At 27.2% G+C, this 26,601-nt stretch overlaps 2 protein-coding genes across 4 annotated transcripts; one reads left to right on the forward strand and one right to left on the reverse strand.

Annotated features, from left to right (window-relative positions):
- Nucleotides 1-2,795: 2,795 nt before the first annotated feature.
- On the reverse strand, nucleotides 2,796-4,563 carry LOC114131679 (3-hydroxyacyl-CoA dehydrogenase type-2). The gene is made up of 2 exons (XM_027996971.2): nucleotides 4,314-4,563; nucleotides 2,796-3,701 (listed from the first exon to the last, which is right to left on the reverse strand). Exon 2 carries the CDS (start codon nucleotides 3,680-3,682, stop codon nucleotides 2,918-2,920), a length of 765 nt encoding a protein of 254 aa, XP_027852772.1. The 5' UTR covers nucleotides 3,683-3,701; nucleotides 4,314-4,563; the 3' UTR covers nucleotides 2,796-2,917.
- A 210-nt stretch (nucleotides 4,564-4,773) lies between these two features.
- Nucleotides 4,774-23,104, forward strand: LOC114131675 (CCR4-NOT transcription complex subunit 1-like). 3 transcript variants are annotated; one of them, XM_027996968.2, is made up of 42 exons: nucleotides 4,774-5,620; nucleotides 9,354-9,569; nucleotides 9,659-9,833; nucleotides 9,917-10,021; nucleotides 10,095-10,255; nucleotides 10,329-10,625; nucleotides 10,704-10,889; nucleotides 10,955-11,082; nucleotides 11,147-11,387; nucleotides 11,450-11,560; nucleotides 11,631-11,789; nucleotides 11,874-11,989; nucleotides 12,167-12,426; nucleotides 12,508-12,723; nucleotides 12,785-12,963; nucleotides 14,436-14,560; nucleotides 14,625-14,817; nucleotides 14,993-15,202; nucleotides 15,266-15,409; nucleotides 15,501-15,680; nucleotides 15,746-15,973; nucleotides 16,055-16,189; nucleotides 17,034-17,193; nucleotides 17,595-17,860; nucleotides 17,945-18,085; nucleotides 18,146-18,301; nucleotides 18,370-18,510; nucleotides 18,644-18,859; nucleotides 18,918-19,115; nucleotides 19,185-19,336; nucleotides 19,399-19,674; nucleotides 20,035-20,149; nucleotides 20,219-20,347; nucleotides 20,422-20,658; nucleotides 20,724-20,870; nucleotides 21,008-21,142; nucleotides 21,303-21,542; nucleotides 21,620-21,775; nucleotides 21,834-22,086; nucleotides 22,172-22,304; nucleotides 22,401-22,535; nucleotides 22,733-23,104. In XM_027996968.2, exons 1-42 carry the CDS (start codon nucleotides 5,519-5,521, stop codon nucleotides 22,815-22,817), a joined length of 7,338 nt encoding a protein of 2,445 aa, XP_027852769.1. In that variant the 5' UTR covers nucleotides 4,774-5,518; the 3' UTR covers nucleotides 22,818-23,104. The 3 variants fall into 3 exon arrangements, with proteins under 3 accessions (XP_027852769.1, XP_027852768.1, XP_050058353.1); XM_027996967.2 differs by having other exon boundaries at nucleotides 4,775-5,620; nucleotides 9,638-9,833; nucleotides 21,297-21,542; XM_050202396.1 differs by having other exon boundaries at nucleotides 4,775-5,620; nucleotides 21,339-21,542.
- The last annotated feature ends 3,497 nt before the right edge of the window (nucleotides 23,105-26,601 follow it).

Here is a 26,601-nt window from a genome sequence, read left to right on the forward strand (position 1 = left end):
ACAAATACGTGTAGTTTAATTTTTATTTAAAACTCATATGTACAAATCATTGCTTTAATGATATTATACCAAACTGTATAATATTAAAGGTTATTAAAATGATTACTAGTAATCATAATAGTTATCGTATTTTAAAATAAATACATTTGAAAGGGAAAATATTGTTATAAATATATAGTTACATTCCAAATTAAAACTATTTTTATTTTAATTTTATTCTTGATTTTAATTAAAAATATATATTGATATATAATATTTACAAAGAAACAATTTAATAATGTTTTAAGCATTCATGTTGTAGTTATTATTATTAAAAAAATATTTTTAATAAAATATTATTTTTAGTTAATTTATTTGTAATATTTGTTTTCATTAATTAGGTAAGAATATTTTTTTACAATTAAGTGATTATAGACTTTGAGTTGATCAATGAATTATAGATTTTATAATAATGTGCGTGTTTTTTTATGTCTGTCATCATCTTTCGGGAGGGTAAAAATGATTTGATTTTCAATTTTGGGAGTTTCCAGTAGCAAATTAAATTTATATGATAATTTGCGGAGTTAAAAGTAAAATATTTTAATTAATTTTTTAAATATTTGTGAAAAAAAATGAAAGAAATATGGACATTTTTACGCTAAACTTATTTTTGACAAAATTAATTTATTATAATGTAATGTGAAATTAATAACTGTAGAAAGTTAAAATAATTGAGTTGAATTGATTTTTATCAAGTGTTTATATTATTATAATTTATTACCTATGATATAATTTTCAAAATATTTTGACTATTTTTGTGCTTTTTATAGTTAATTCTTTTATTTTAATTTGTTTATAATAATAGGTATAATTTTTTTTTGGTCTTGGCAAATACTTGGAAAATTTAACTCAAGATACCTTATAAGCTATAATAAATAGAAATTAAAAATAATAATTTGATCCACAGGAAATTTGTATAAGTGTTTGAAGTTAGAATTTGATTAAAATTGCAAAAACTAGCAAATTATTTTATTTATAAAATTTCAACTGAAAAGTTAAATTAATTTTTTATGTACATTTGAAGTTTAAATTTTTTACAACATTGTATATTCACCCATATATTTTGGAATTCAAAAACTATTTAGTAAAGATCCTTGAAATTATTACCAATTATTTATACTATCATTTTCTAATGGTTTTAAAAATACTTTGACCAAGCTATTTATTGGTATGATAATTTTTAATTTATTTTTTCTATAAATGGCATAAAATTAAATTATTCACAGGGTCAAAGTTCTTGAAAATTTAATACAATATCCAACATATATTGATTTTATATCTAAATAAAAGTATTAAAAATAAATAGGCTAATTTTCTTTTATACAAATTTGAAGTTTAAAATTTAACAAAATCATTAATTTGAAGTACTAAGATTTGAAAATTGTATTTTATATGTAGTTTATTCTAGAACTAAAAAATCTAAAAATATGTAAACTTAATTATTCTTTAGGCATATAAAGTTAAAATTTGAACAAAATTACATAATATTTAAATGATGAATAACAATGATAATTATTTTGTTATGGTTAAAAAATATTTGTGGAGACTTAAATTTTACTTTTAATACCAAATGATATTTTCAAAATATGTAGATTAATGTTTAGATATTATATATTTATATCATGAACCTGTTCATAATGTTTTTGACTACAATTGAAGCAATTTATCTTTAATACTAATAGTATAATAAATTACTTTAATAGCAATATCAAAAAATATATGTGAAATGTATTTAGTGAAATATCATTCAATTCAAATTTTACACATGTTATATTCAACATATACTACATAGAAGAGCAGTTTCTACTTACCAACTTTTATATTTTATTATTAGAAAAATAGTTACTCATATAATATATGAAATATTACGCGTAATTTATATGATAGTACCTGTCAGTGGTGTAGGTAGGATTTTTTCAGGGGGTGAGGTGTTTTTTTTTTAATATAATGTAACTTGAGAAGGATTTCACATTATCTACAACATAGTTATAAATTGTTTTAATAAATTATAATATGTATTTAGCTTCCAAATATTTATTTAAAATAAATAGTTTTGTTTTTTTTATAAATAAATAATTATTATAATGTGAATATTAACAATAGTGTTTATATCAGTTTAATATGGCAACTTAGTCTAGCAATATTTTCTATAACTTTTTCAAAAAATACTTTTATATCACGATGAATGTTCAGTAATGTTAACCTGTTAAGTTGACTTCACTTTTTATATTCTTCAGATATGTTTTCAACCGCCTAAGTGTCGAAAATTATCTTTTTTTAGTTGCAGTAGTAACTGATAAAGAAGCTAAAATAATTCAAAATCTGTATATTGAAGAATATATAGATGTTTTCATTACATTCAGGTATTAGGCTAAACTTTTTTCAACATTATTTATGAGTTTTGTTCTTTCTATAATGCAAATTCCCCCAAAGTTGAATAGTGAGCAGCTTCAATGTCAACTAGTTAGGTTTTCAATAGTGCTTGGAAACATTCATCATTATTTTCTTTATCTTTTATTAACCTATTCCAATATTACAAACATTATATTTTTGTTATAAATATGTCCGAGGGAAATATTATAACACCCAAAACACCCCCTTGACTACTGTTCTCAAGTCTTCACTCAATTACAAATTTTCCTTCTTAAATTATTAAGAATGATAATTTGGTAGTCAGTAGGTTATGTTGATTAACTATGCACAAGCTTATGTCTTATGGTATGACATATTATGTTGTAATAAAGAAAAACACTGTATTACAAATTATAAATATATTTTATTTTACCAACTACTTATTGACTAGTTAAATCAAATATTAAAAATATAATGTATAGAAGTACAAACTTAAAATATATTAAGATAATATACTACAAATGATTTAAATAAATCTGATTCCACCGTCTATCCTGATAACTTCTCCATTTAGAAATGGATTATTGACAATGCTTAAAACAAGATTTGCAAATTCTTCCGGTTGTCCTAACCTCTTGGGACATGGAGTCATATCTGCAAAATAGTTTTTAACTTTTTCTGGTAAATGATTTAACAGTGGAGTGTCAAACAATCCTGGAGATATCGAACAATGTCTAATGCCTTGTGATGCCAAATCCCTTGCAAGAGGTAATGTCATTGCAGCAATTGCTCCTTTGCTGGCTGCAAAAGCAACTTGGCCCATTTGCCCATCATAAGCAGAATATCCTGATGTATTGATCACTACTCCTCGTTGACCATTTTCATCAGTTTCATTATTTCCCATTAAGGCGGCACCCAATCGGATAACATTGAAACTGCCTACAGTATTTACCATAAGTACATCAGTAAATTCTTCTAAGCTATGGGCACTGCCTTTGTTGAAATTAAATACTTTGCGTGCGACACTTATACCCGCACAATTGACAATCAAGTCTAATTTTCCATGAAGTTGTTTACAAGTGTCGATAGCATTCTGAACATCAATTTCAGATCGTACGTCAGTAGGAACAAAACTAGTGTTAGGACCAATTGTTTCAGCAACACTTTTTCCTTTTGATGATTGTAAGTCACACATTATTACTTTGTATCCATCTTTTACAAGTCGTTCAACAGTGGCTTTTCCTAATCCAGAAGCGGCTCCTGTGACTAAGCTAACAAGAGCCTTAGACATGACTGAATTTTACAATAATCTAAAATGCAAATTTATCATTTAAAATATGATAATATAATACAAAAAATGTTTATTGGATTAGTCTTGAATCAACTGACATGTTATTGTAATATTTTAATTAGAAATTTCCTTAATAAAATACCAACTAATGTCTAGGATACATTAAGTAAAAATAACTTTGTTTTTAAAATGATCAAAAAAGTATGTAACACAACACAATGAAGTGGCAACTCCAAGTTGCTTAGTTGTTTTATTAAATAATCAGGTTTTGAGAATCGAGAACAAAGATGTATAAAATAGAAAATAGACACTACCAAGTTATAAATATAATGGATCTTTGAACTTAATTCAAATTTGAATAATATAAATTTATTAATATAATCAATACGTCTAGGAAAGTAAGATCTTTAGATTCTTAACCTACTTAATTATGTTCTTTTGGAAAATTGGAAGTGTACTGCTACCGAGAGGATTAATTATTTTATATTAGAAAGTATTATTAGGTACTTATATAAATCATTATTTAAGTTTAAACCAAGCACGCTGTACATTTAAATTTCTTCGCACACCTACGTGTACTTATATGGTTATATCAGACATTTAAATGCATAAGTTGGAATTTGGTACTCACATTTAGAGTGAAAACGACGGTGAAATAATCAATTGTGAATTAACGGTATCAAATATCAATCATCATATTCGAGCGGTAACAGGTAATTAATTACTAGGAAGAAATAAGAATATAAGATAATTTAAGATTATCATAAAATATAATTCAAATTTAAATTATTGTTACTGAGTATTAAAATTTGGATGCACGTGACAATCACCACTCACCAGCCAGAATGAGGCTTAAATTTAATACTTATCTAATATCTATATGAAATAAAAATATACCGGTACTGGGAAACGATAAGAAAAGTATAAATTCGATAACAAATCAGTGAAATGAAATTTTTTTTGATCCACTGACAGACCGACTGGATTTAGGTTGGTACGTTCGACTATTGTCCGCTGCGACCGGCTACACTGCGTGCGTTCGCGACATTTCGGTCGCCGACGATTGGAAAATATTTTTTGTATTCACGGAAACGGGAAAATGTTGTTCGTTTTCGTTTTTGTCGACGGCTGTTCGTGATTCGTCGTTTCTTCGTCTTACCTCTGCGGTCTGTGCCTGGTGTCTATTGTTATTATTTATTATTATTACTATTATTATTTTCTTTTATTATTATTCAATTTGATTTTTATTTTACAATATTACAATTACATCGCCAATTCTTATTTTTCTCTTCGCTGTTATTGAATAGGTTTCGTGTTTTGCACTTTTGCGTTTTTTTAACCGTCGTGCTCTTTTTTTGTTGGTTTTTTTTTTTACGTTGACCGTTTGTTGCGTTGCCGTTACCATCCAATTATGTCTTTTATGCGGTTTACTTCCTATAAATCATAGGAAATATGTGATATTCAGTCTCGGGACAACGGTCGTCCCCGCCTGAGTGGACCGGTGTCGTCCCGTTTTCGGCCTTTGTCGTCGAAACGGACACCGGCCCGACCACCGCCGTAAGGTTTTAATCTTGGTCCACGCGAACCCGCGTTTGTGTCCTCTAATTGTGCCGGAATAAAGACTAGACTGAACAACTGTTATCTCCACACGTTCACTTTTGAGTCCCTAAGTTTAAATTTTCATCCATCTGTGGTCCGGTCGTCCTCTCTTGCACATCTGTCGCACTCAACGGTAGGTATACCGTCGACACTCATTTGTTGTCGGCACGGTCTTCTCCGCCCAAAGAAGAAAGCTTCAAACCCTATTGAAGCTTTCGAATCGGCATTCATGGAACTATGAACCTGGATTCATTGTCTTATACGTTGTCGCAAATCAGCTATCTCGTTGCTAATTTGTCGAAAAAGAATTACAAGTCTAGCGTTCAAGAATTAGTAGATGTAAGTAGACAACATTTAGTTTCATCAAGTTAACCTATAATAATTTATTTATGTATTGTTCATTACTAGCCAGCTTTTGTATTTTATGAATATAACAATTAGGCACTTATACCTATTTAATTTTAAAGATAATTATTTACTATTTAGATTCAAACATGTATATATTACATCTTATGTACCCAGTAGTCAATGATATTAAAATTAAAGTATATTTTATCTTGATGTTTCAACTTTGTATTTTTATTGATATCAAATATATTTTATTATAATAATTAACATTTATATCATAGTAAGTGAAATATAACCTTATTAGTGTAATTGTTTTTAATATTCAATAATTATTATTTATTTTTATTTCACGACAAGTTGACTTAATAATGGTTTATATCAGTTTAATTCATTGTTTTATCAGCCAATTTTCTTTAGTTACACATTGTGTAAGAGTAGGTGTTTTGAAGTGGGGAATCAGGAAATTAGCTTACTGTTAAACAATATGATAAATTAATTGAAATATTAAGAAAATGAAAGTTCTAATTGTTGTGCAAGTTATCATAACTTAATCAATTCCCTACGCAAATTAAGTGTTTCAATAGTTATTATCTATTTGCATTTTTGAGATGTATTTTATGTTTAAATATATTAACTACCAATTTTTTCTCTACATTTACCTACTTTAAGTTACCATGGGAAATTTTGTAGCATCATAATATACTTAGGATAAAAATTTGTGGTAACCTTAAACCTAAAACTGAATTAACAAACCTTGATTTAACTGCTTATTTAATTTTACCTATTAGAAATAAGTGAACTTAGTTTAAATTAAGCTTTTTCCTATGAAAAGTGGTATATACATTTGTAATTGAATCACTTTTTACTCATAAGTATAGCACATTATACTGTTTTATATACTAACAACATTTAATTAATGCATATAAACCAAAACATGCATTATTAATGTAATGGTATATGAATAACAAAAGTATGTAAGATTTTAGATGTGTTAATAGTATATATTGAAATATAATTCTTTTTCTTTTCTGTTGGTGTGTATTTAAAAATAGATAATTTATCATCAATTGATTTAAAAATTTTATTTTTTAGAATATTAAGTTAAAATTTTTGCTGCAGATCATATTTTTATAATATGATTGTTGTTATGCTGAATAAAATAGTGTTAAGGAATAAATTGTTTTATACGTATTAAAAATAATAATATTGACGTACAGCTTGCATGTAAGAAAGTAATAATTGTTATAACACATGTAAAATTAACAAATATTTAAGCTGTTACAATTCCAAAATAATATAACTTTATTATAGGTAGTGCATTTAATATCAAAGTACATGTATTCCCGGCATTTCCGCACATGTAAACGGTATTAAAAGATAGCAATTTGCATTATTTGTAGCAAATGTGTTAAATTTTAATATAAAACCTATTATTGGAATTTAATGTGCTAAAATTTAATATATTTTGTGCTTTTAAATACAGCAACATTTTTACTAGACTTTAAATTAAGTTAGGTACTTTGTAAGAATATTAAATTAAAATAAAATAAATCTGAAGATACATAGTTTTTAAGCCTTATATCATATTCTTTATTATAGGTTTCTAGGATAATTATAAATTTTACTGTACATACAAGAATAATATTTTAAACTAAGCTTAACCACAACTATATTAAAATACTCTTATTATTTTAATAATATGTTGTTTTTAAAGACTTAAGAAAGACTTTTGGTAATAGTCCTCTTATACACAGTTTATTTATCAATTCTGCTATTCAATAAGCAATTTACACATTCATTTATGATTCATACTTACTCATTACTTAGTGGTGGTTAAACATAGAAGGGAGAATAGATCCATCCCCTTATGACCTTTTTTTTTTATATTTATAATGATTTATATTATATACATATTATATAATGTACCAACCTATTCAATTTTTCTTTAAACATTTTTTTTAATGTTTACAAAATAGGTAATATACCCAACTAGACAATATCCAGTAAACATTTAAATTTTAAGTTAAGTTTCCAGTAAAAAAAAATTGTTTCTGAATAAAAACAAGAATTTTGTTGTTTTGCATTTCTACCATCTATTATACCGTACAGTTAAAATGGGTTTGGTGTTTTTAAATTAAAGATGACAACGTTTGCCAGTTAATAAAAGTTAAAATCTTATTGTTATGCGATAAATTTAATCACCATAATAATAATACAATTTTTTTTTGAATATTATATCAATTTACTAAGTAGTCTAAAATTTGAAAATAATACCCCCCACGTTGTACAAAATTTCAAAAAGTGATGTTCTAATGTAAAAAAGTGCATTTATAGCTAAAACTACAAATTAAATTAGTATATTCCGTATCAAGAAAGCATGAAACAAACTTTTATCCAAGATATTGTTGAATAGGATCAAAGGAAAAAAATTCAGAAGTTATCAACATCCTAACTCTAATCATCATTAATCCTTCAATATCTATGCTCTTATTTCCCAGTTAATATAAAATTCAGATTGATTTACCATTTGGTGAATATAAGTACCCATAATTATTTAATCACGAGTATCTTTATTCTTTTCTTTCTTAATATTCTAACCTATCTTATGTATAGTTATTACTGGTTTTATTTATTTTTATGTAATTTGGTAAAAGAGTTTCTGGTTTCTCTTTAAACATTTTAAATAAGGTTTTCATTATGACCAAAATAAAATATGTTTTTGTTAGTAGATAGATACATTTCTAAATTTCATATTGGGCCATTATTAGACATTTTTAAGAGTACCTACTCATTATTTTATGTATGAATATTAATTTTTTATAATATTACCATGGCAGTATCTAATATTTGAATATAGATCATTATATTTGACTACATAATTATTGAATTTTTTGAAGTCGTTTGTAAAGAAATTAAAAAAATGCATTTAGTTAAGATTAAAAATATGACTGCATGTACTCTTAAAAACACATCATATCAAAGTACAATTATTTATTCTGACTATTGGTATGGTTTTCACAAAGATCAGTTAGAAACATTAGTCTTAAGCATTTCACTACAAACCAAATGTATTGTTCTTTAGTTGATTCCTCAATATAGTTTTCATTTTTGAAACACAGATTGATTGTTACTTGTGGAAATCCATTAAAAAACATTGGGTAACAGCTTAATAATTATGTAAAATAGAATAAAATAGATAGTTTTGTTATGGTGAAGTTTATGTAGCATCAAACTCATACAGATATATTTTTGGGAATTGTTCAATTGTGAATTGAAGAGTATTTTCCCCTTGAATGAATTATTGAGTAATACATTTCTTATATTTTAATTTATTTATATATTTATGATGCTTTTCGTGTTTAGAAACTTATAATTTTGTTATTTATAATACAATATGTTAAAATAAATAAAATAATATTTCTTGCTATAAAATAGTTTTTACATAATATAGTAGACAGTAGTCTCTGTAACAGAATAGTGACAGTAGCAATCCATTACTTCCTAATTTTTTATTTTACAATTAAGTTATATGTTAAAAATTTTCTAAGCGTAATTCTTATGAAAAATAGATTCAACCTCAAGGAATAATTTTACAAAAATTAATTACTGCATAAAGTTTATAAGCACTTAAAAATCTGTTATGTAATTGAATTGATACTAAACTAATTCAGAAAAACTTGAGTTGTTTTTATCCAGGCTTTATACTTATTTTTTCTATATACAGGCAATCCAGTTGCAAGGATTTGAAGCAGATCGACATCTATTGCGCTGTCTTCTTTCTCACATAGATCTCAAAGAAATTGAAGGACCACGAAATATCTCGCACAAGGATTATTATCAAGTTCAATTGTTGGCACAACAGTGTACAACTCTTTTAAATAAGCCTTCTCTCACTTCAATTTTGTGTTTTGCGCTCGACAATCCACTTCATATACAAAAGGTAATTAAATTAAATTATTATTGATATCCTAAGTTTTTGAATTTACTTTTATGAAATATAATTGATAGCCTCTTAAATCATCAATACAGCCACTAAAACCATCAATACAGCTATTTGTCCAGTTGAGTAGGATATTACATCTTAGTCTTGTTCAAGAAGTTGTTTTTGGACTCGTTTGTTTGGAATCAGCAAACTATTCAACATTTGCATTACAATTTGTCAAACAAAAATTACCAGAATTAATCAAATCTTATATTAACTCAGGTACAAAAGTACAATTTATTTATTTAGACCGTCAACTCATTATACAATTTTTTATATTTATTTTTTTGTTTACTTTTTTTTAGATATTAATACTGAGCAAGTTACTGGAGGTGGATTGCATGATTCTAGTCCTGAAGTATTACATTTAATATTAAGTCACGTATTTGCAGTTGATGATCAAATATTTGGTATGTTAAATATTCAAAATACTTACCTATTCATTTGTATTTATTATTTTTTTTATTGATTATTTGATTTTAGGCATAAGCAAAGAAATCAAGGAAGTTTTATTAAAAAATTTACGGCGTGATTTTCCACTTGAAGTTGCTCCTGTATTATTAGCTCCTTTGATATATTCAGATAATCCAGATCGTCCAATGGATAAAATAAATCAAGATATGTCATCTATTTCTAATTCAATGGTAATAATATTTTATTTTTAAATTGGCAAATTATTATGTTTACATTATTTTAAAATGTTTAATTATGTTACAGTTGGATCCATCATTAGCAGATTTAGTCATGGAAATGGGCTACTCTATCTGTTCATCATTAGAAGAATGCCGTCGAAATTTATTATCGGTGATCAGTGGAAATAGTTCTTCAGTCATTTTTGGCCCTTTGTCAATTGCAAAAGTGTTATCAATGATGATACGAACACATACTGGGCTTGACTCTCAATCAAATTTGACATATTGGCCTGGCGACAATGCAAATCATGATCTAGACAAAAGCTCTGTTAATTGTACAACATGGAATGTTGATGTTTTTGTTCATACAATCAAAGACTTGGTATTAATTTTTATTTCAGTATTTTACTTCAGAATTATTATAACTTATTACATTGATATTAATTTTTATATATCATAGAATCCATCATTGTCTTGGTCTGATGTTATCAAAGAACTTGATCATAGTGATTTTATTATTAAAGATAGACAAGGTTTAGTTCTTCTTTTTACTGCTTTGAGACTTGGTTTAAAAGCCCAAGGGTACCATGCAGATAACTTTCCTGTCGAATTGTTTTACCGACATTGGTCAAATTCCGAAGCACAAGTAATGTTTTTCTATTTTAAACTAAAAAATTTATGTAATTTTTTTAATTTCTATTAAAATTTTAGATGTCACTTGTTCAACTTATATTACAAAATTCTGATGTTTTTTGTTTTGCTGATTATCCATACCGTTCTGTGTCAATAGATTTGCTAAAAGTAACACCAGAAGCTGATAATAAAGATATTAATAATTGGTAAAATCATAAATTTAATTTTAATTTTTAATTTAGTTTAAAATTATATATTTTTTTTTTTTAGGCGTTCAATTGAGCTTGTTGATTTAATGTTGTATTTGGCTGAACGTGGTCTTTATTATCAAGTGCAAGAGTGTTTAAAGTTCCCAGCTCAAAAATGTCCTGATTTATTGGCTCTTGCTCTAATTCAGTCTAATGGCCCTTTGAGTATGGTTAGGCATGAAATGATAAGTGGTCTTATCCCAATATTTCTTGGAAATCACAGCAATGCAGGTGTCATTTTACACCATGCATGGAATCATCAGGTATAATTTGATTTTATAAATATCTGCTATAGTTAATAATTATTTTATTATTTATCCCTTAGAATGTCGGACTCAGACACACTTTAGTGCAAGCCATGAGTGAATGGTATGTACGTAGTGACCACGACCATGTAAAACTTTCCCGCATTTTAGATATAGCCCAAGATTTAAAAGTAATAATAATTGTTTTAACTGCTGTACATAATTACATTTGATTATTCATTAATAATTTGTTTTATTTAGGCATTATCTCTATTGTTAAGTGTTCAGCAGTTTGTATTTGTCATTGATTTAGCTTGTTTAGCTTCACGACGTGAATATTTGAAACTTGATAAATGGTTGTCAGATAAAATTCGTGAACACGGCGAAAACTTTGTTTCAGCTTGTGTTAAATTTTTGCAAGTATGTCATTTTTGTTTTTATTTGTATAGGTACAAGAGTTATAAATTTTAAATATTTAAATTAATTGATTTTTGATATTATTAGAAACGATGTCCTCAATTAGCTGGATCTTCAACCAAAGATGAACATTTGTCTAAATACACACCATTGTCGTCGGAGACTGTTCTAACAATTTTAAATTGTTTACGCAATGTTACTGGGTAAGTTAAACTGTTATGTATTTTTTTACTAAATTACTTAACATTATGGGTTATTGACATTAAAATGTCATATTTTTAATTAATTAAGTTAAAGTTTAATTTAAATTAAGGATGATAAAATAGTTTTATTTATTATTTATAAATGTCTATTAAATCTGTTGTGAAATTTAATTACAGAACTATTTCACAAGAACTTTCAGATGCCATTTTGCAAATGGTAACAAATTGTACTAATATGTATATGTCCAAAGTAGTATCAGCCCGTATTAATTCAACAGCTCCACCACCAGCTATTCTTCGTGCTTCACAACATCATCGACTAAATGAAGGGCCATCATCACAAGTATTAGTTGATCAACTTACTGGATTGGCTACTAGTCTTGCTAGTCTTGGATTAAATTCTTCAGCACAATCAGGTTCTACTTTCAGTTTACCTGGTTTGTATTAATTTTATTCATAAATTGCTTGTTTAAATTAAAATTGTCTAAATTATATATTCATAATTTTGCTACTATTAGGTTCCTTAGGGCAGTTAGTTCAAACACCTGGGTCACCATCTCGTAGTAATATTGGTAATACATCTGGACACGGAGGTTTCTCTATCATGACCCCTTCATCTTCAAATGCTCCGGGTCCTGCAGTTTCCAGTCAATTATCTGGACCATCTAATATGCTTGGCCGATTACCTCCTCACCAGATCACACCATCAGCAATAGGAAAATCCAATCATCCTAGTTAGTATTTCATAAAAAAAAAAAAACAAATAGCAATAAAACAAGACTCTTTGAATTTTAGTTGACAACAGTCTATTTGTTGATGGTAATATGCCAGTCTCTGTACCTAAAGACATAGAAGATGAAGCAAATAGTTATTTCCAACGTATTTATAATCTGGCACCCCATCATTCACTGTCTATTGATGAAGTACTAGAAATGTTAAAAAGATTTCAAGAATCTCCAGTTAAACGTGAAAGGGTAATTGATTTTATATAAATGTTATGATAATGTATAACAACATTTTTATGTTACTATGGTTGGTCATATGTAGACTGCAACATTTCATTAATTATTCTTAATCCCTATAGAAATATAGTAATAAGATAATTAATATTTTATACATTTAAATTGATTATACAAAATGAGTCCTATTATACATGATTTGGTAGTCATTCCAACTTATTTAAAAAAATAAATGAATACATATTATTGATCTTGTATAGTATTTTAATGATAATGTTTTAAAAGGTGTTATTTTATTTGGGTGTATTAAATATTTATAAGAAAGTATCATTTAAAAAAACAATTTTGGAGAATTAGTTGTATGGACATTTTTATAAAGTTAAAGTTATTTATTATAATGTTTCTGTAATATATTTGGTAAAAATTTTAAATGTTGTAAGTATAAAAAAAATTGGAAATAAAAATAATTAATTACTTTTATATTATATTATAATAAGCCACTAATAATTATTGGTCTTATTAGCAAAGCCTTACCCACTTAAATATTTTGGAAATTCAAATATTCAATTAAGTACATACATATTCTCTTATAAAATATTTTGTATACTAATTTTCACACCTAATATTATTGATTTAATACTTATTTTATAAAAATAATGTTTATTTTTAATTAATGATTTACATATTGGTAAATACTTAATTGTGTATATCAGTGGCTATCATGCAAACAGCTGTATTTGCCATTTTGGACGTATCCACCATAGTAATTGATTATTAATAAGCAATAAATAATACATCCAATGGGCTCACTCTAGTGGTTCTAGCTACAACTGTCATTGAGTTATTTCAATTTTACTAGTAGTCGTATGCACCATTCTTGATAATTTAATTAGCAGGTATAAAAAAATAGCCTTATGCGCCTGTATGAATATATCAGCCTTTTCTAAAATAATATAAAAAAAAAAATGTAAAATTGTTGTATCTTAAGTTAAACTATTAAAAATACAGTTGATTCCGCTAAAAAAAGACACTGGTTAACAAGGACAACCGCTTAATCGAGACAATTCTTTAACCACGAAAACAAATGTATACTTGTAGGGTAAATGTTCACCACTTATTTGCTTTGTAAATCTATACAATTGGGACATTTTTATCGAGTATATTAATAGATCAATAGTACATTAATCGCGACTGATCTGCGTAATCAATTATTAGATTAAATTTATGTTACCTACATTTTATGTGTTCGTTTTTTAAATTTCGGATTTTTGAGAAAAAAAACACTTAATTGATGTGTCCCATTTAACTATTAAAGCGGAATCGACTGTAATATAAAATAGTATAAAATGTTTTTTTGGCTCTCTTTAAAAATAGTGTTAGTGGCAGATAAGGCCGTTTACTTGTTAGCCTTCGATATACTATATGATAACTAAGAAATGATACTTATGTACATTTTTAATTAATTTAAAATATCTTTAATTTTCTAGGAAGTATTTTGTTGTATGTTGAGAAACTTGTTTGAAGAATATAGATTTTTCCCAGCATACCCAGAAAAAGAGCTAATAACTACAGCTCATCTTTTTGGAGGTATTATAGAACATGGTCTTGTTTCGTAAGTAATATTTTTTTATAGTTTATTTGTAATATATTTATATACATTATAATTTTTTTTTAAGGAATTATAAAGCTTTGGGTCTTGCGTTACGTTTTATTTTGGATGCGTTAAAGAAGAGCCCAAATTCTAAAATGTATAATTTTGGTATAACTGCATTGGATCGTTTTAAACACCGTTTGAAAGATTACCATCAATATTGTTCACATATTTCTACAATCCCTCATTTCCAACAGTTCCCTCAACATCTAATTGAGGTATATTATTTTTAAATTTGTTATTTGCTTTAACAACTACCCATTTTGAAAATTATTATTATTAATTTTTTCGATTAATTTATTATTTTATTAATCGTTATAATTTATAAAATATTAAAATAATATTTCTTAGAAATGTTGTAATTTTTTAATCAATTTTTTATTATTGTTACAGTATGTTGAATATGGTAAAAATTCACAAGAACCTCCATCAAGAGTAACAGATTTAGCTGGAGCAAGTAGTAATACTATATCACAAGGATCATTCATGCCAAACTCTCTTAATGCTTTCAAAGCTCAAAGTATCACTACTACTACAGCTACTACCACAGTATCATCTTCATCTTCTAAACTTACTACTACTAATGCTGTATTACCATCCAGGGTTAGCAAAAACTTGTTATTAATTAAGTGCATAGCTTTTATGTTTTATATAATGTATTTTTAGCCATCAATTGCAAACACAACAAACATTGATACTTTATTGGTAGCCACAGAACAAGAGGATAAAATGATTGCACCAGCTGAAAATGTTCAAGATAAAATAGCTTTTATCTTTAACAACTTAAGTCAAGTGAATCTGCAAACTAAGGTTCAAAAATTATAGTTTTTTAAAAAATATATTTTGCAGATTGTTTTTATTACATTATCATAATTTTATTTGTAATATTTTTGCAAAACAGTGTGATGAAATTAGAGAAATTATCACCCATGAATGTTTACCATGGCTATCACAATATTTAGTTATGAAACGTGTCAGCATTGAATTGAATTTCCATACCCTGTACTCTAACTTTTTGGATTGCCTGAATAATGAAGCCTTGAATTCTTTAATAATATTGGAAACCTTCAGGAATATTAGAGTTAGTAATTATATTAATTAAATCTTGAAATTAATTTATGTAAAATATGTGTCTTATATTTTTAGGTTTTGTTAAAAAGCGACAAAGGAATGGCAAATTTTTCTGATAGGTCTTTGTTGAAGAATTTAGGTCATTGGTTAGGAATGATTACATTAGCCAAAAATAAACCTATACTATTGGATGATATCGACCTAAAAATGTTATTGGTAGAGGCATATAATAAGGGACATCAAGAATTACTATTTACTGTACCATTTATTGCTAAGATACTAGAATCATGTGCAAAAAGCAAGGTATGTTCTTGTATTAGTATTTTTTTATTTCAGGAAAATTTAATTATATTACTATTATACATGAATTTTTATTATATTTAGGTATTTAGGCCAAGAAATCCATGGACAATGTCTGTAATGAACTGTTTAGCAGAGCTTCATGCAGAACCGGATTTAAAATTAACTTTGAAATTTGAAGTTGAAGTATTGTGTAAAGCTTTAAATTTAGATCTTGCGGTAAATATTTTGATATTTTTTATAATTTACATTTTATGCATTATTCAATTCAGTTAAAGAATATCCACTCGATTAAACAGTTAGCACTTACGCATGTCTGTCACTGCGGTGAGCGCTGATATCTGCTAACATGTAACAATTCATTTATGTAGTGAACTATAATTAAATTTTTTTTACAATATTTTGCCATTATCGGTTTTTTATACGTATTAAATTATTTATGAATCCAGTATATCCAATAATAAAATATAAAAATATTATTGCTGTACAGGATCAATTAAAAAAAAAATATGAAGCATTGAAAGAGTTAAAAGGGTAATTAAAAGAAAATATAATTCAATTTTCAAGTTACTTTCACTAATCACTAGCAAATTTGATTTAGTTGTATATAATATTACACTTATCCTTAGAAATAAATGCTAATCTATCTGTTCTTTGTATAGAATTTTTATTTATGTGCAATGGTTATTCAGTTAATTCAAAATTATCACTTCTTATTTTAACCGTTCAGCTTAAAACAAATTCCTTTGGTTTAATTGATAGTTTGTCAATTAAAATGTAAATTAACTGTTATTTTTTCATATTTTATAATGTAATAGTATCCTAAAACTGTTCAAATTAATATTACAAGAAATATTATGTTTGAAGATCTCTGTAACAACGGGTTTTGTTTTAATATATGTAATTTTTATATTTTTAAAATTTTTATCAACTTAAAATGTCAGTATCTATTGTGTAAGTTAAATTACTTATTATTTATTATTTAGCGTGATATAGACATTTGTGTTAAAAATACTGCAATCAATTTACATTAATATAACTAATGAATTGTTTTATATTTTAGGATTTAACTGCTGGATATGTTCTTAAAGATCCTGAAATAGCAAAAAAATTAGAACCTCAACTGTCAAATTCTGAAAAATCTAAACCTCGACCGCAAAGTGCTCCAGAGCCTCCAAAAATATCTGTTCCTACACCCCAACGTCAAACACCAATTATTCAAAGTAATTCATATTTTAAATGAATAAATATTAATTTTGCTTAATGCTTGTTTAATTTATATTTGAATACTTTTATTTAAACATTTTTAATAATCATAATATTATGATTGAATTATAATGGTTTTTTAAAAAAAATGAAGTTACAATAATATTATAATTATACCTCAAAATGTAATGAACATTTAGGCTTTAATTCAATTATTGTTACTTTTGTTGCGACTTATAAATTATTTATAGAATTTGGAGACTTCTTTGATGTTATTTTTATTTACTTTAAGTGCATACATATTTATTTTATCTTTTTTTATTTTGACTTTTGGGTATTGTTTGTGATTTTGTTTGTGAGTTTTTAATATTTATTTAACATATTTATTAATTAACAATTTATGGTATTTTTTTTTTAGCAATTGTTGCTTCCCAAGCTCAGCAACAGAATAATAATGCAACAGTTCCATCAATAAATTCTAATACTCGATTCAATGATGAACTTGTTGGCCATGTAGTGGCTGCTGGTGGAGTTACAACATTAACATCTACTGGTAGTATGGGTATTAGTGGTACACCAGGCATGTCTCCACCGTTGCCTTTGGTTGAGCCGAAATTTAATTATGTTACATTCAATACTACTAATTCATCACAGATAATGTCTATGATTGTTATTAATTCACAAGTAATCAATTAATTTTAAATTACCTACATACTGAATAATTATTTTTAACTCATTGGTTTATTTTTTACAAATATTTATTTTTAGATTCCGCTGTTTCATAGCCAACCAACATTAAAGACTTATGTACGTAATGCCATAGAACGGTCAATCCAAGAATGGATAAACCCTGTTGTTGAAAGATCAGTTAAAATTGCAGTAATTACTACGGAAAATATTGTTAAAAAAGTTAGTTTATTATTTATTATAAATATTTAAAACAGGTAATTCATAAATTTAAAAATTTAGGATTTTGGTATGGACCCAGATGATACCCATTTACGAAAAGCAGCACATTGTATGGTAAGAAATTTAACTTCTGGTTTAGCTATGATAACATGTCGAGAACAAGTCATTCAAACATTGACTACTAACTTGAAGCAACATTTTATGAGTGTTTTGATTGTAAGTATTAATAATGTTATTTTTCATAATAAGGAAGACTCATTATATTATAATTTTTTCCCAATTAGTCTCCATCACAATCTCAAAAGGAAATGATTGATCAAGCTTGTACCATGTGTGCAAATGATAATTTAGAATTAGCATGTGCATTTGTGCAAAAAACTGCTACTGAAAAAGCTGTAATAGAAATTGACAAATACCTGAAAATTGTAAGTAATGTTAATTATTTATTTAAAATCTATTATTAAATAATGGTCTTAGTAATTAGAGTGTACAAATTTCAAATTCATTTGACTGTAAATATTTATGTGTAATTTTTTGTTTATGAATTTTATTATTTAGGAATATGAAAGACGCAGTGTGTCAAGAATGGAAGGTCGTCGTTATTGTGATCCACTAGTATTAGGTGGCCAAGCAGAATATTTGCCAGAAGCTCTACGTAATAAAGTTGGTTTACCACCACCTCAGATGATTGGAGTTTATGAGGAATTTGCAAGGAACATACCTGGTTTTCAACCATTAGATCGAGAAGCTGTTTCGTTATTCATTCCTAAATCTGTAATTATTTTTAATGTTATTTAATTTTTTTGTGCTCAACTTATTTATAATTTTTTAGGGATTTCCACCTGATGAGATGACAGTAGTTTACGAAAAACTCATTAGTGAGATTGAGTCTCTTTTACAACTATATATTGCCAATCAACGAATTCTAACTAACACAACACAACCATCAAATTTACATGGTGTTATGGAAGCAATGACTACATTAAGAAGATCACGGGATATTGTTACTGCAGCAAATGTTGTTACTAAAGTAAATCAATCACATATATAATGTTCCTTATAAGAAATTTTATTATTTAATATGTTTATTTTTTATTAGACTGTAGAAAGTTATTTAGATGGCCTTAGTACACCGTCCAACCATGATATGGATATGAGTATTAGATATCGTGATATGCATCTCAGTATATTTAGAGCTTTCCAAGATCCTCGTGCTTACAATTTACAATGGACAAATAAAACTTTGACTAAGTATGTTATTTAAAATCAATTTGTTTTATATAAAAGTAATATTTATGTTTGATGATTCCTAGAGCTATCATGGAATCTAGAGACGAGTTACGTTTTAACATTGATGCTATTGATGTTTTAATACGTGCTGGAATGGTGAACATTAGCATGTATGACATGCACTTAGCTATGTCTATGGATAATGGTGCAAATTATGTTGCCATGGCATACGTTAAACAATTTTTACAAAACTATTTGATAGATAATCGTTCTAATTCTCCAATAACTGAACATCATCTCCAATCAACTATTGATGCATTGAATGGAATTGTACTCAGTGGTCGCCCTATTCCTGATGGGTTAGTATTTTGAATTGTTTCTATTATGGTACAGTCATTGCCAGATAAATTGGGACGGCAATGGCGGCGCGATTATGAAAAACCAGGGGTTCTCTATATTTCAATATTTCTATGTATTCATCTACACATCACATTTTTCTATTAATGTTTGCATTTAGTCATTTATTTTTATTCTTAGATAGATTATTATAATTTATACATAGATTTTACATATCGCGACTAGTTAAGGATACACCTTCTGAAAAGTGCCACCGCTGCCGTCTCAATTTATCTGACAATGACTGTATTCTGTTATTTTAAAATAAATAAATCTGTATTAATATTTACATTTTTTATTATAATTATTTTTTTTTTTTTTAGGTTGGCAGCGCTTTTGGAAGTAATTAGATCACCACAAGCAGAAAATAATACTTCAGAAAGAATGGCCAGTGGCAGTAGTAGTTCTTCAGCACATATTCAACATGGGATGCTACAGGTAAGGTTTATCTACTAATAAATAAATAATTTTTGAAGATTAAATTTATTAACATAGATTAATTTTTAGGGTAGAGACTTTGATGATCCTCCAGGATTATTGGAAAAAACTGAGTATTTACTTAAGGAATGGTTGACCATTTATAGTGCAGCACCTAATAGAGATCCAGGAAAAACTTTTAGTGTATACATTCATCAAGTTAGTTATCATGTACTTGTTGTACTAAAATATTTGTTTAACTATTTTGTTTTAATTTTTTTATGCAAATATAGATGAATGTCCAAGGAATTTTAAAATCTGATGACATTATAACTCGATTTTTCCGCCTCAGTACACAGATGATGGTTGAACTGTGTTATAGACAGATACCTGATCAAACACAGTCTCCTTCCACTGTACGCGCTAAACTTTTCCATACAATTGATGCTTATGTCAAACTTATCGTGTTACTAGTTAAACATTCCGGTGATGCGACCGCCATAACTACTAAAACTAATCTTTTGAATAAAGTAATACATTTTTATTGATTTCTAAAATATAGATACTTGTATAACTAAGTATAAAAAATGTTTAGGTTCTTGGAATTGTTGTTGGTGTCTTGCTTCAAGATCATGATGTCCAAGCCACTGACTTCCACCAACTACCATACCACAGGATTTTAATCACTCTTTTCCTTGATTTGAATGCACCTGATCCAGTACTAGAATCAATCAATTATCCCGTAAGGTTTTAAATCCAAATAAATTATGGATAATAATGAATAACTATATAAACAATAATATGTGTATTATATACAATATTAATATGTTAAAACTATATCACATTTTTTAAAAATTATCATTGTATACTCATTATTAGATACTTGCTGCTTTTTGTCATACTTTTCATCTGCTTAGACCAAGAAAAGTTCCAGGCTTTGCATATGCTTGGTTGGAACTTATATCTCATAGGATATTCATTGGTCGTCTTTTAGGATTGACTCCACAACAAAAGGTAAGCTTTAATGATGGTATTAGCTATTTAATGAAAGGCTAAAATAGTTAAGCAATTAGAATTCTACAATGCATTTTTAATTTTACATTTTTCTGAGGGGTATGGAGCCTTTCATTATTCGCTTTTCTATATGCAAATAATTAAATCGATTTAGCGACAGCGTGCTTACGATCAAACTCCGGTTACTGATGTTCAGGGTTGGAATTTTTATGCTCAATTACTCATTGACCTGTTCAAATACCTGGCTCCATTCTTAAGAAATGCTGAACTTGCCAAGCCTGTCCATTTGTTATACAAGGGAACACTGAGAGTGCTCCTCATTTTACTACATGATTTTCCTGAATTCTTGTGTGAGTTTCACTATGGATTTTGTGATGTGATACCTCCAAATTGCATTCAGGTTTGTAGTATTTATTATTTATTAAATAATAAACATTATATAATAATAATATTTTATTAAATATAATTTGATTTTAGATGAGGAATTTAATACTATCTGCATTCCCGCGTAACATGCGTTTACCAGATCCATTTACACCAAATTTGAAAGTTGATGTGCTTCAAGAAATATCTTTGGCTCCAAAAATTAGTCCTGATTTCCAGTGCTATATCCAACCAGCCAGCTTTAAAAAAGTAATTTAATAATACATGTTTAATGGCAGAGTAATATATTTTATATTTTTTTGTTTAGGATTTAGATTTGTATTTGAAAACTCGAGCTCCAGTTACATTCTTGTCGGAGATCCGTACTACAATGCAACAGAGTTGTTGTGAACCAGGAATGCGTTATAATCTTTCACTTTTAAACGCTATTGTTTTGTATGTTGGTACCCAAGCTATTCAGCATATCCGCAGTAAGGGTTTAGTACCAAATACCTCTACAATTGCTCATTCTGCGCACATGGATATTTTTCAAAATTTATCCGTGGACCTTGACACAGAAGGTATTATATTTTATAGTTTAAGTTTTTTTTAATATGTATATATTTTATTATATAATTTTTAACAAATATATCAATATTACTTTAGGTCGCTATTTGTTTTTAAATGCTATTGCCAACCAATTACGTTTTCCCAATAGCCATACACATTACTTTAGCTGTACTCTTTTGTATCTATTTGCTGAGGCTAATAGTGAAGCTATTCAAGAACAAATAACAAGGTTAGCACTTATTGTAATTATAATTTAAGAATTTTGTTTGGTTAAATATATAAATGGGTTAATGGAATTATTATTTTATGTTTAATTTTATTACAGAGTTCTTTTGGAGAGATTGATTGTTAACAGACCTCATCCTTGGGGATTATTGATTACATTTATTGAGTTGATAAAAAATCCAGCTTACAAGTTTTGGAACCATGAGTTTGTACATTGTGCTCCAGAAATTGAGAAGTAAGCAGCAATACTTTATTATATTTATGTAATAATTTGTGTTTGTTTGTATTTTTATAGTATCTAATAATGTTATGGTTTTTAATTATTTTCCTATATTATTGGCTACTACTATTCTATTATGTTGGTTAAAGGTCAATTATACAAAAATTATTATTAAACTAAATCTAATAATTTGTTTAAAAATGAATCTATAGGCTATTTGAATCTGTTGCCCGTTCGTGCATGGTTCACAAACAACCTAACACTTCTACAGATAGCGGAGATTTACCAGATTTATAAGCATTCAACTTTTATTGAATAGATTTAGTTGAGTAATGAAGTCTATATATTTTTTATGTTTTATAATTTTGTAAGGGAAAACATGATACAAGTTTTTAAATAATTAAGAATATATTGTATAAAAGTAAGATCAAAGTAGCAAAAAAACAAAACAAATATATATACGTATATTAATGTATAATTATTTCCTTTTTTATTGTTTATGCATGTAACATATTATAAAGTATACATATTTATTAAATGTAAAAATTAGTCACCAAATATATTAAAGAGTAGTGAATTTTTAATTATGTACAATATTAGTATTAATTACCTATTATAATAATTATAAATAGTATTGAAGTAATATTATGCCTTTGTTTTAGTATAATCCTGTGTTTTTCATATCTTTGCTCATATATTCAGTCTTTAATCTGGTATGAGTGGTATCATTTGACCTTATGTAATATTCACATAAGCTACTTCTGAATAACTTATTGAGTAGTTTAATAATAATAATTTTTACACTTGCTCATCAAATTAAAATTAGTTCATTTATACTTTGAATCCACTTTTTATGGTACGAGTGTTTTTATTCTTGAATGCATCAAATTCGTTAGCCCAAAACAACCCGATAGCGTCGTTGTTTCCTTTTTATTTTACATATTTTACACATTCACGCTTCTCTTATAGAATAAAAATAATATTATTTATAAATTATACTCTTAATATTATGGTCTTATACCTTATATCCATTGCTGTAAAAATGAACATAAAAAACGCACGTCGATTTTATCAGTACATGCAACAATATTAAACTTGTCTGGTTATCTGTATACAATTTATTTTGTATACATATATTTTATATGCTGATAAAATATTGTTGACGTAAGTCGTGGGTTTTGCTATAATATAATTTTTTCATCAAATTGCTTACACTACAGAATAGTGAAGCGTAAAACCTGTAACGGAACAATTGAAAACAAAAATAAGTAATCGAATACTGCATTTTCAATTGAATATTTTTTGTTTTATTATACTCATTACTCATCATTGATAAATGAAATTGATTTATATTTACCTAAAAAAAAGGCATCCGGCCCTTGTTAGCGTAACTGCATGGTCGAGAGTACCATCATAAGACTCATATAAATATAATAACAATCGAAAAGGTATTATCTGCAGTAGTTATATTATTAGTATTATTGAGCTGTCTTTCAATTTTAAGAAGTATATTTCTAGTTATTCCATCCGTGATGGTTTAGTATACTATTTGATTATAAAAGCTTGTATGAGGGTGGATTACTCCACGTTTGATGATGCATTATCATGGATTATGCTGCAGAGATGGCGAACCTATGTCACGCGTGTCACGGACTGACACTCGCATGATTTTTAAGTTTTAACCTTACGCAAGGTTTGTTTTTTATCATTCAAGTCATGGATGTAGGCATTTTTAGGTTTAAAAAAGCGGGCAAGTGGGTACCGTTCTGCTGTACATTAGGGGGTGGGGTTGACCTCGGACTAAGGTAGGTTAAATTTGAATGCAATGATAGGTATCATTGTATACGAAAAACGATTCTGAACGAAGATGATTTGTCAGCCTAGGATATAATTTCCAGTGGTTGGTGAAAAAGGTGGTTTATGTTTATGGCCTGAATACACCAAAATTTAAGTTCTTTTATAATTATTGTAAGCTAAACTTATGAAAAATCTTTTATTAAACTGTCTACTCTTAGCTACCTATACAAACATTTTTATGAATTATACCTACAAAATAATTTGCAAATATTCATAATTTTGACGAATTTTCGTCAAAATTTGAACTTCAAATGCTAATAAAAAAAAATTGTGACTATGTATTCTTATAATTTTTTAATCACTATAAGAATAACATATGAGGAACTTTGTATACAATTTTCAAGTATTTTGATAGGGCTAAAAAAATTTTATCGACCCTTCAAAAAAATTTTTTTCAGGAAAATTGAAAATTTCAGTTGTCTATAAATAGCTCAAAAAAACTCAAAATATTTTGAAAATTAAATCAAGTAAATAAAATACCAATCTAAATAACTGGTAAAACTTTCAAGTATCTACGACTTATACTTTTTGAATTATAACAAATATCAAAAATCGTTTGAGGCTAAACCGTTATTTAACGCGGTTTTGTAAAAATTTAAATTTCAAACAGTCATAAAAATTTTTTGTCTGAATCCGGTAGAGTTTTTTTTACAGATATTTGAAGAAAAATGTATGGAGAACCTTGTACCAAATTTTCAAAACTTAGTTATAAAAGAAAAAATTTTTATGATTTTTCAACTTCAAAATTACTTTCAAATTTTCGCGTTTTCAACAGATTTCGTAAAAATTTGAATTATAAACTCTTATAAAAAAAATTTGTGACTAACGATTTTTAATTTTTTTTAGCTACATTAAAAACAACTCATAAGGAACCTTGTATTAAATTTTCAAAACTTTTTGGTCATCCAAAAATTTTTTACCGACACTTTAAAAAAAATTTCTCAAAAAAATCGAAAATTTCAGTGGTCTATAAATAACTCAAAAAAAGTCAAAATTTTTTGAAAATTTAACTATATACGGATACTACTGACATTAACATTTGGTGAAAATTTAAAGTATTTTCAGTGATTAGTTTTTGAATTACAACTATAAAAATCGATTTGGTCGAAAACTGGTTTTGCGTAAAAATTGCCGTTTTCCGTCATTTTTTTTTGTTTTTATCGATTTTTTTGAAAACTGTTGGAAAATGTTAACTTTTTACCTGTATAATGCACCAAGGATATTCACTTTTACATCGGAAACCACCCCCATAGTTTGAAATTGGAGCATTATTTCGACTAGTTATGCTGTTCACAGACACACAAAAAAAAAACACATCATTGTAAAATCAATACATTCATCACTTCGTTTAGAATTTAAAAAGGATCATAAAATTAGTTGACACGCTAGGAAAATAAAATAGAACCAACATTTTTATTTGACACGCAGGTAGGTAGGTACAGAAAGGTTCGCCATCACTGGATTATGGTATGTACGTTGAACACCTTAAGATGAAACGAAACTCTTCTGATGGGTGGGCAGCAAATGTAGTAGGTATCTTGATTGCTAAGAATTTTCTTCACCATAGCTTAGAACAACGTTTTGAAAGTTACATAAAGTTAATCTGTAGTTATGTAGCGGATAATGATTTTTACTGGTAACAGGCATAGCTTAAAAATCGGGTTAGTACCAAATTGATCTGCCGTATATTGATGGCTGTACACGTTGTTAGTCGCATAATGTGACCACATAACGGCACCATATATTCAAGAACCCTGTGAACCAAAGTATTAAAAAGCATGAAAAGATAACCAGGTGAATCGGAGCTTGTTGAATTTCCCCTGATAAACCTCAAAACACCTTGAGCTTTACTACGAAAGTGATCGATATGAGGGCGAAAACTAAGGGAAGGGACAAACAAAATTTCTAAGTCTTAGACTTGGTTATGTAAGCAAGAACTTCTAAGACTGTAGGCTGTAATCCAAGTTAAACAACTCAAATTTCACACTATAAAAAGGAAAACATTGGCTATGTAACATCGTTTTTAATTTTTTGATATTACTAATACGAAAAAGTAACGATGTTGCAGATAATGCTACCTACTGACAGTACTAAGTCTGTACAAAAATGGAAAGAAAAATAAAGTTTAGAATGTATTATTTTATATTTAAAAAATGTTAAGTTATTAAAATTTGGATCACAATTCGTATGTACCCCTAAAAAAACGTGGCACACAATTTGAAAG

Source organism: Aphis gossypii, chromosome 2 (assembly GCF_020184175.1).
Source record: "Aphis gossypii isolate Hap1 chromosome 2, ASM2018417v2, whole genome shotgun sequence".
NCBI classification, from domain to species: Eukaryota; Metazoa; Arthropoda; class Insecta; order Hemiptera; family Aphididae; genus Aphis; species Aphis gossypii.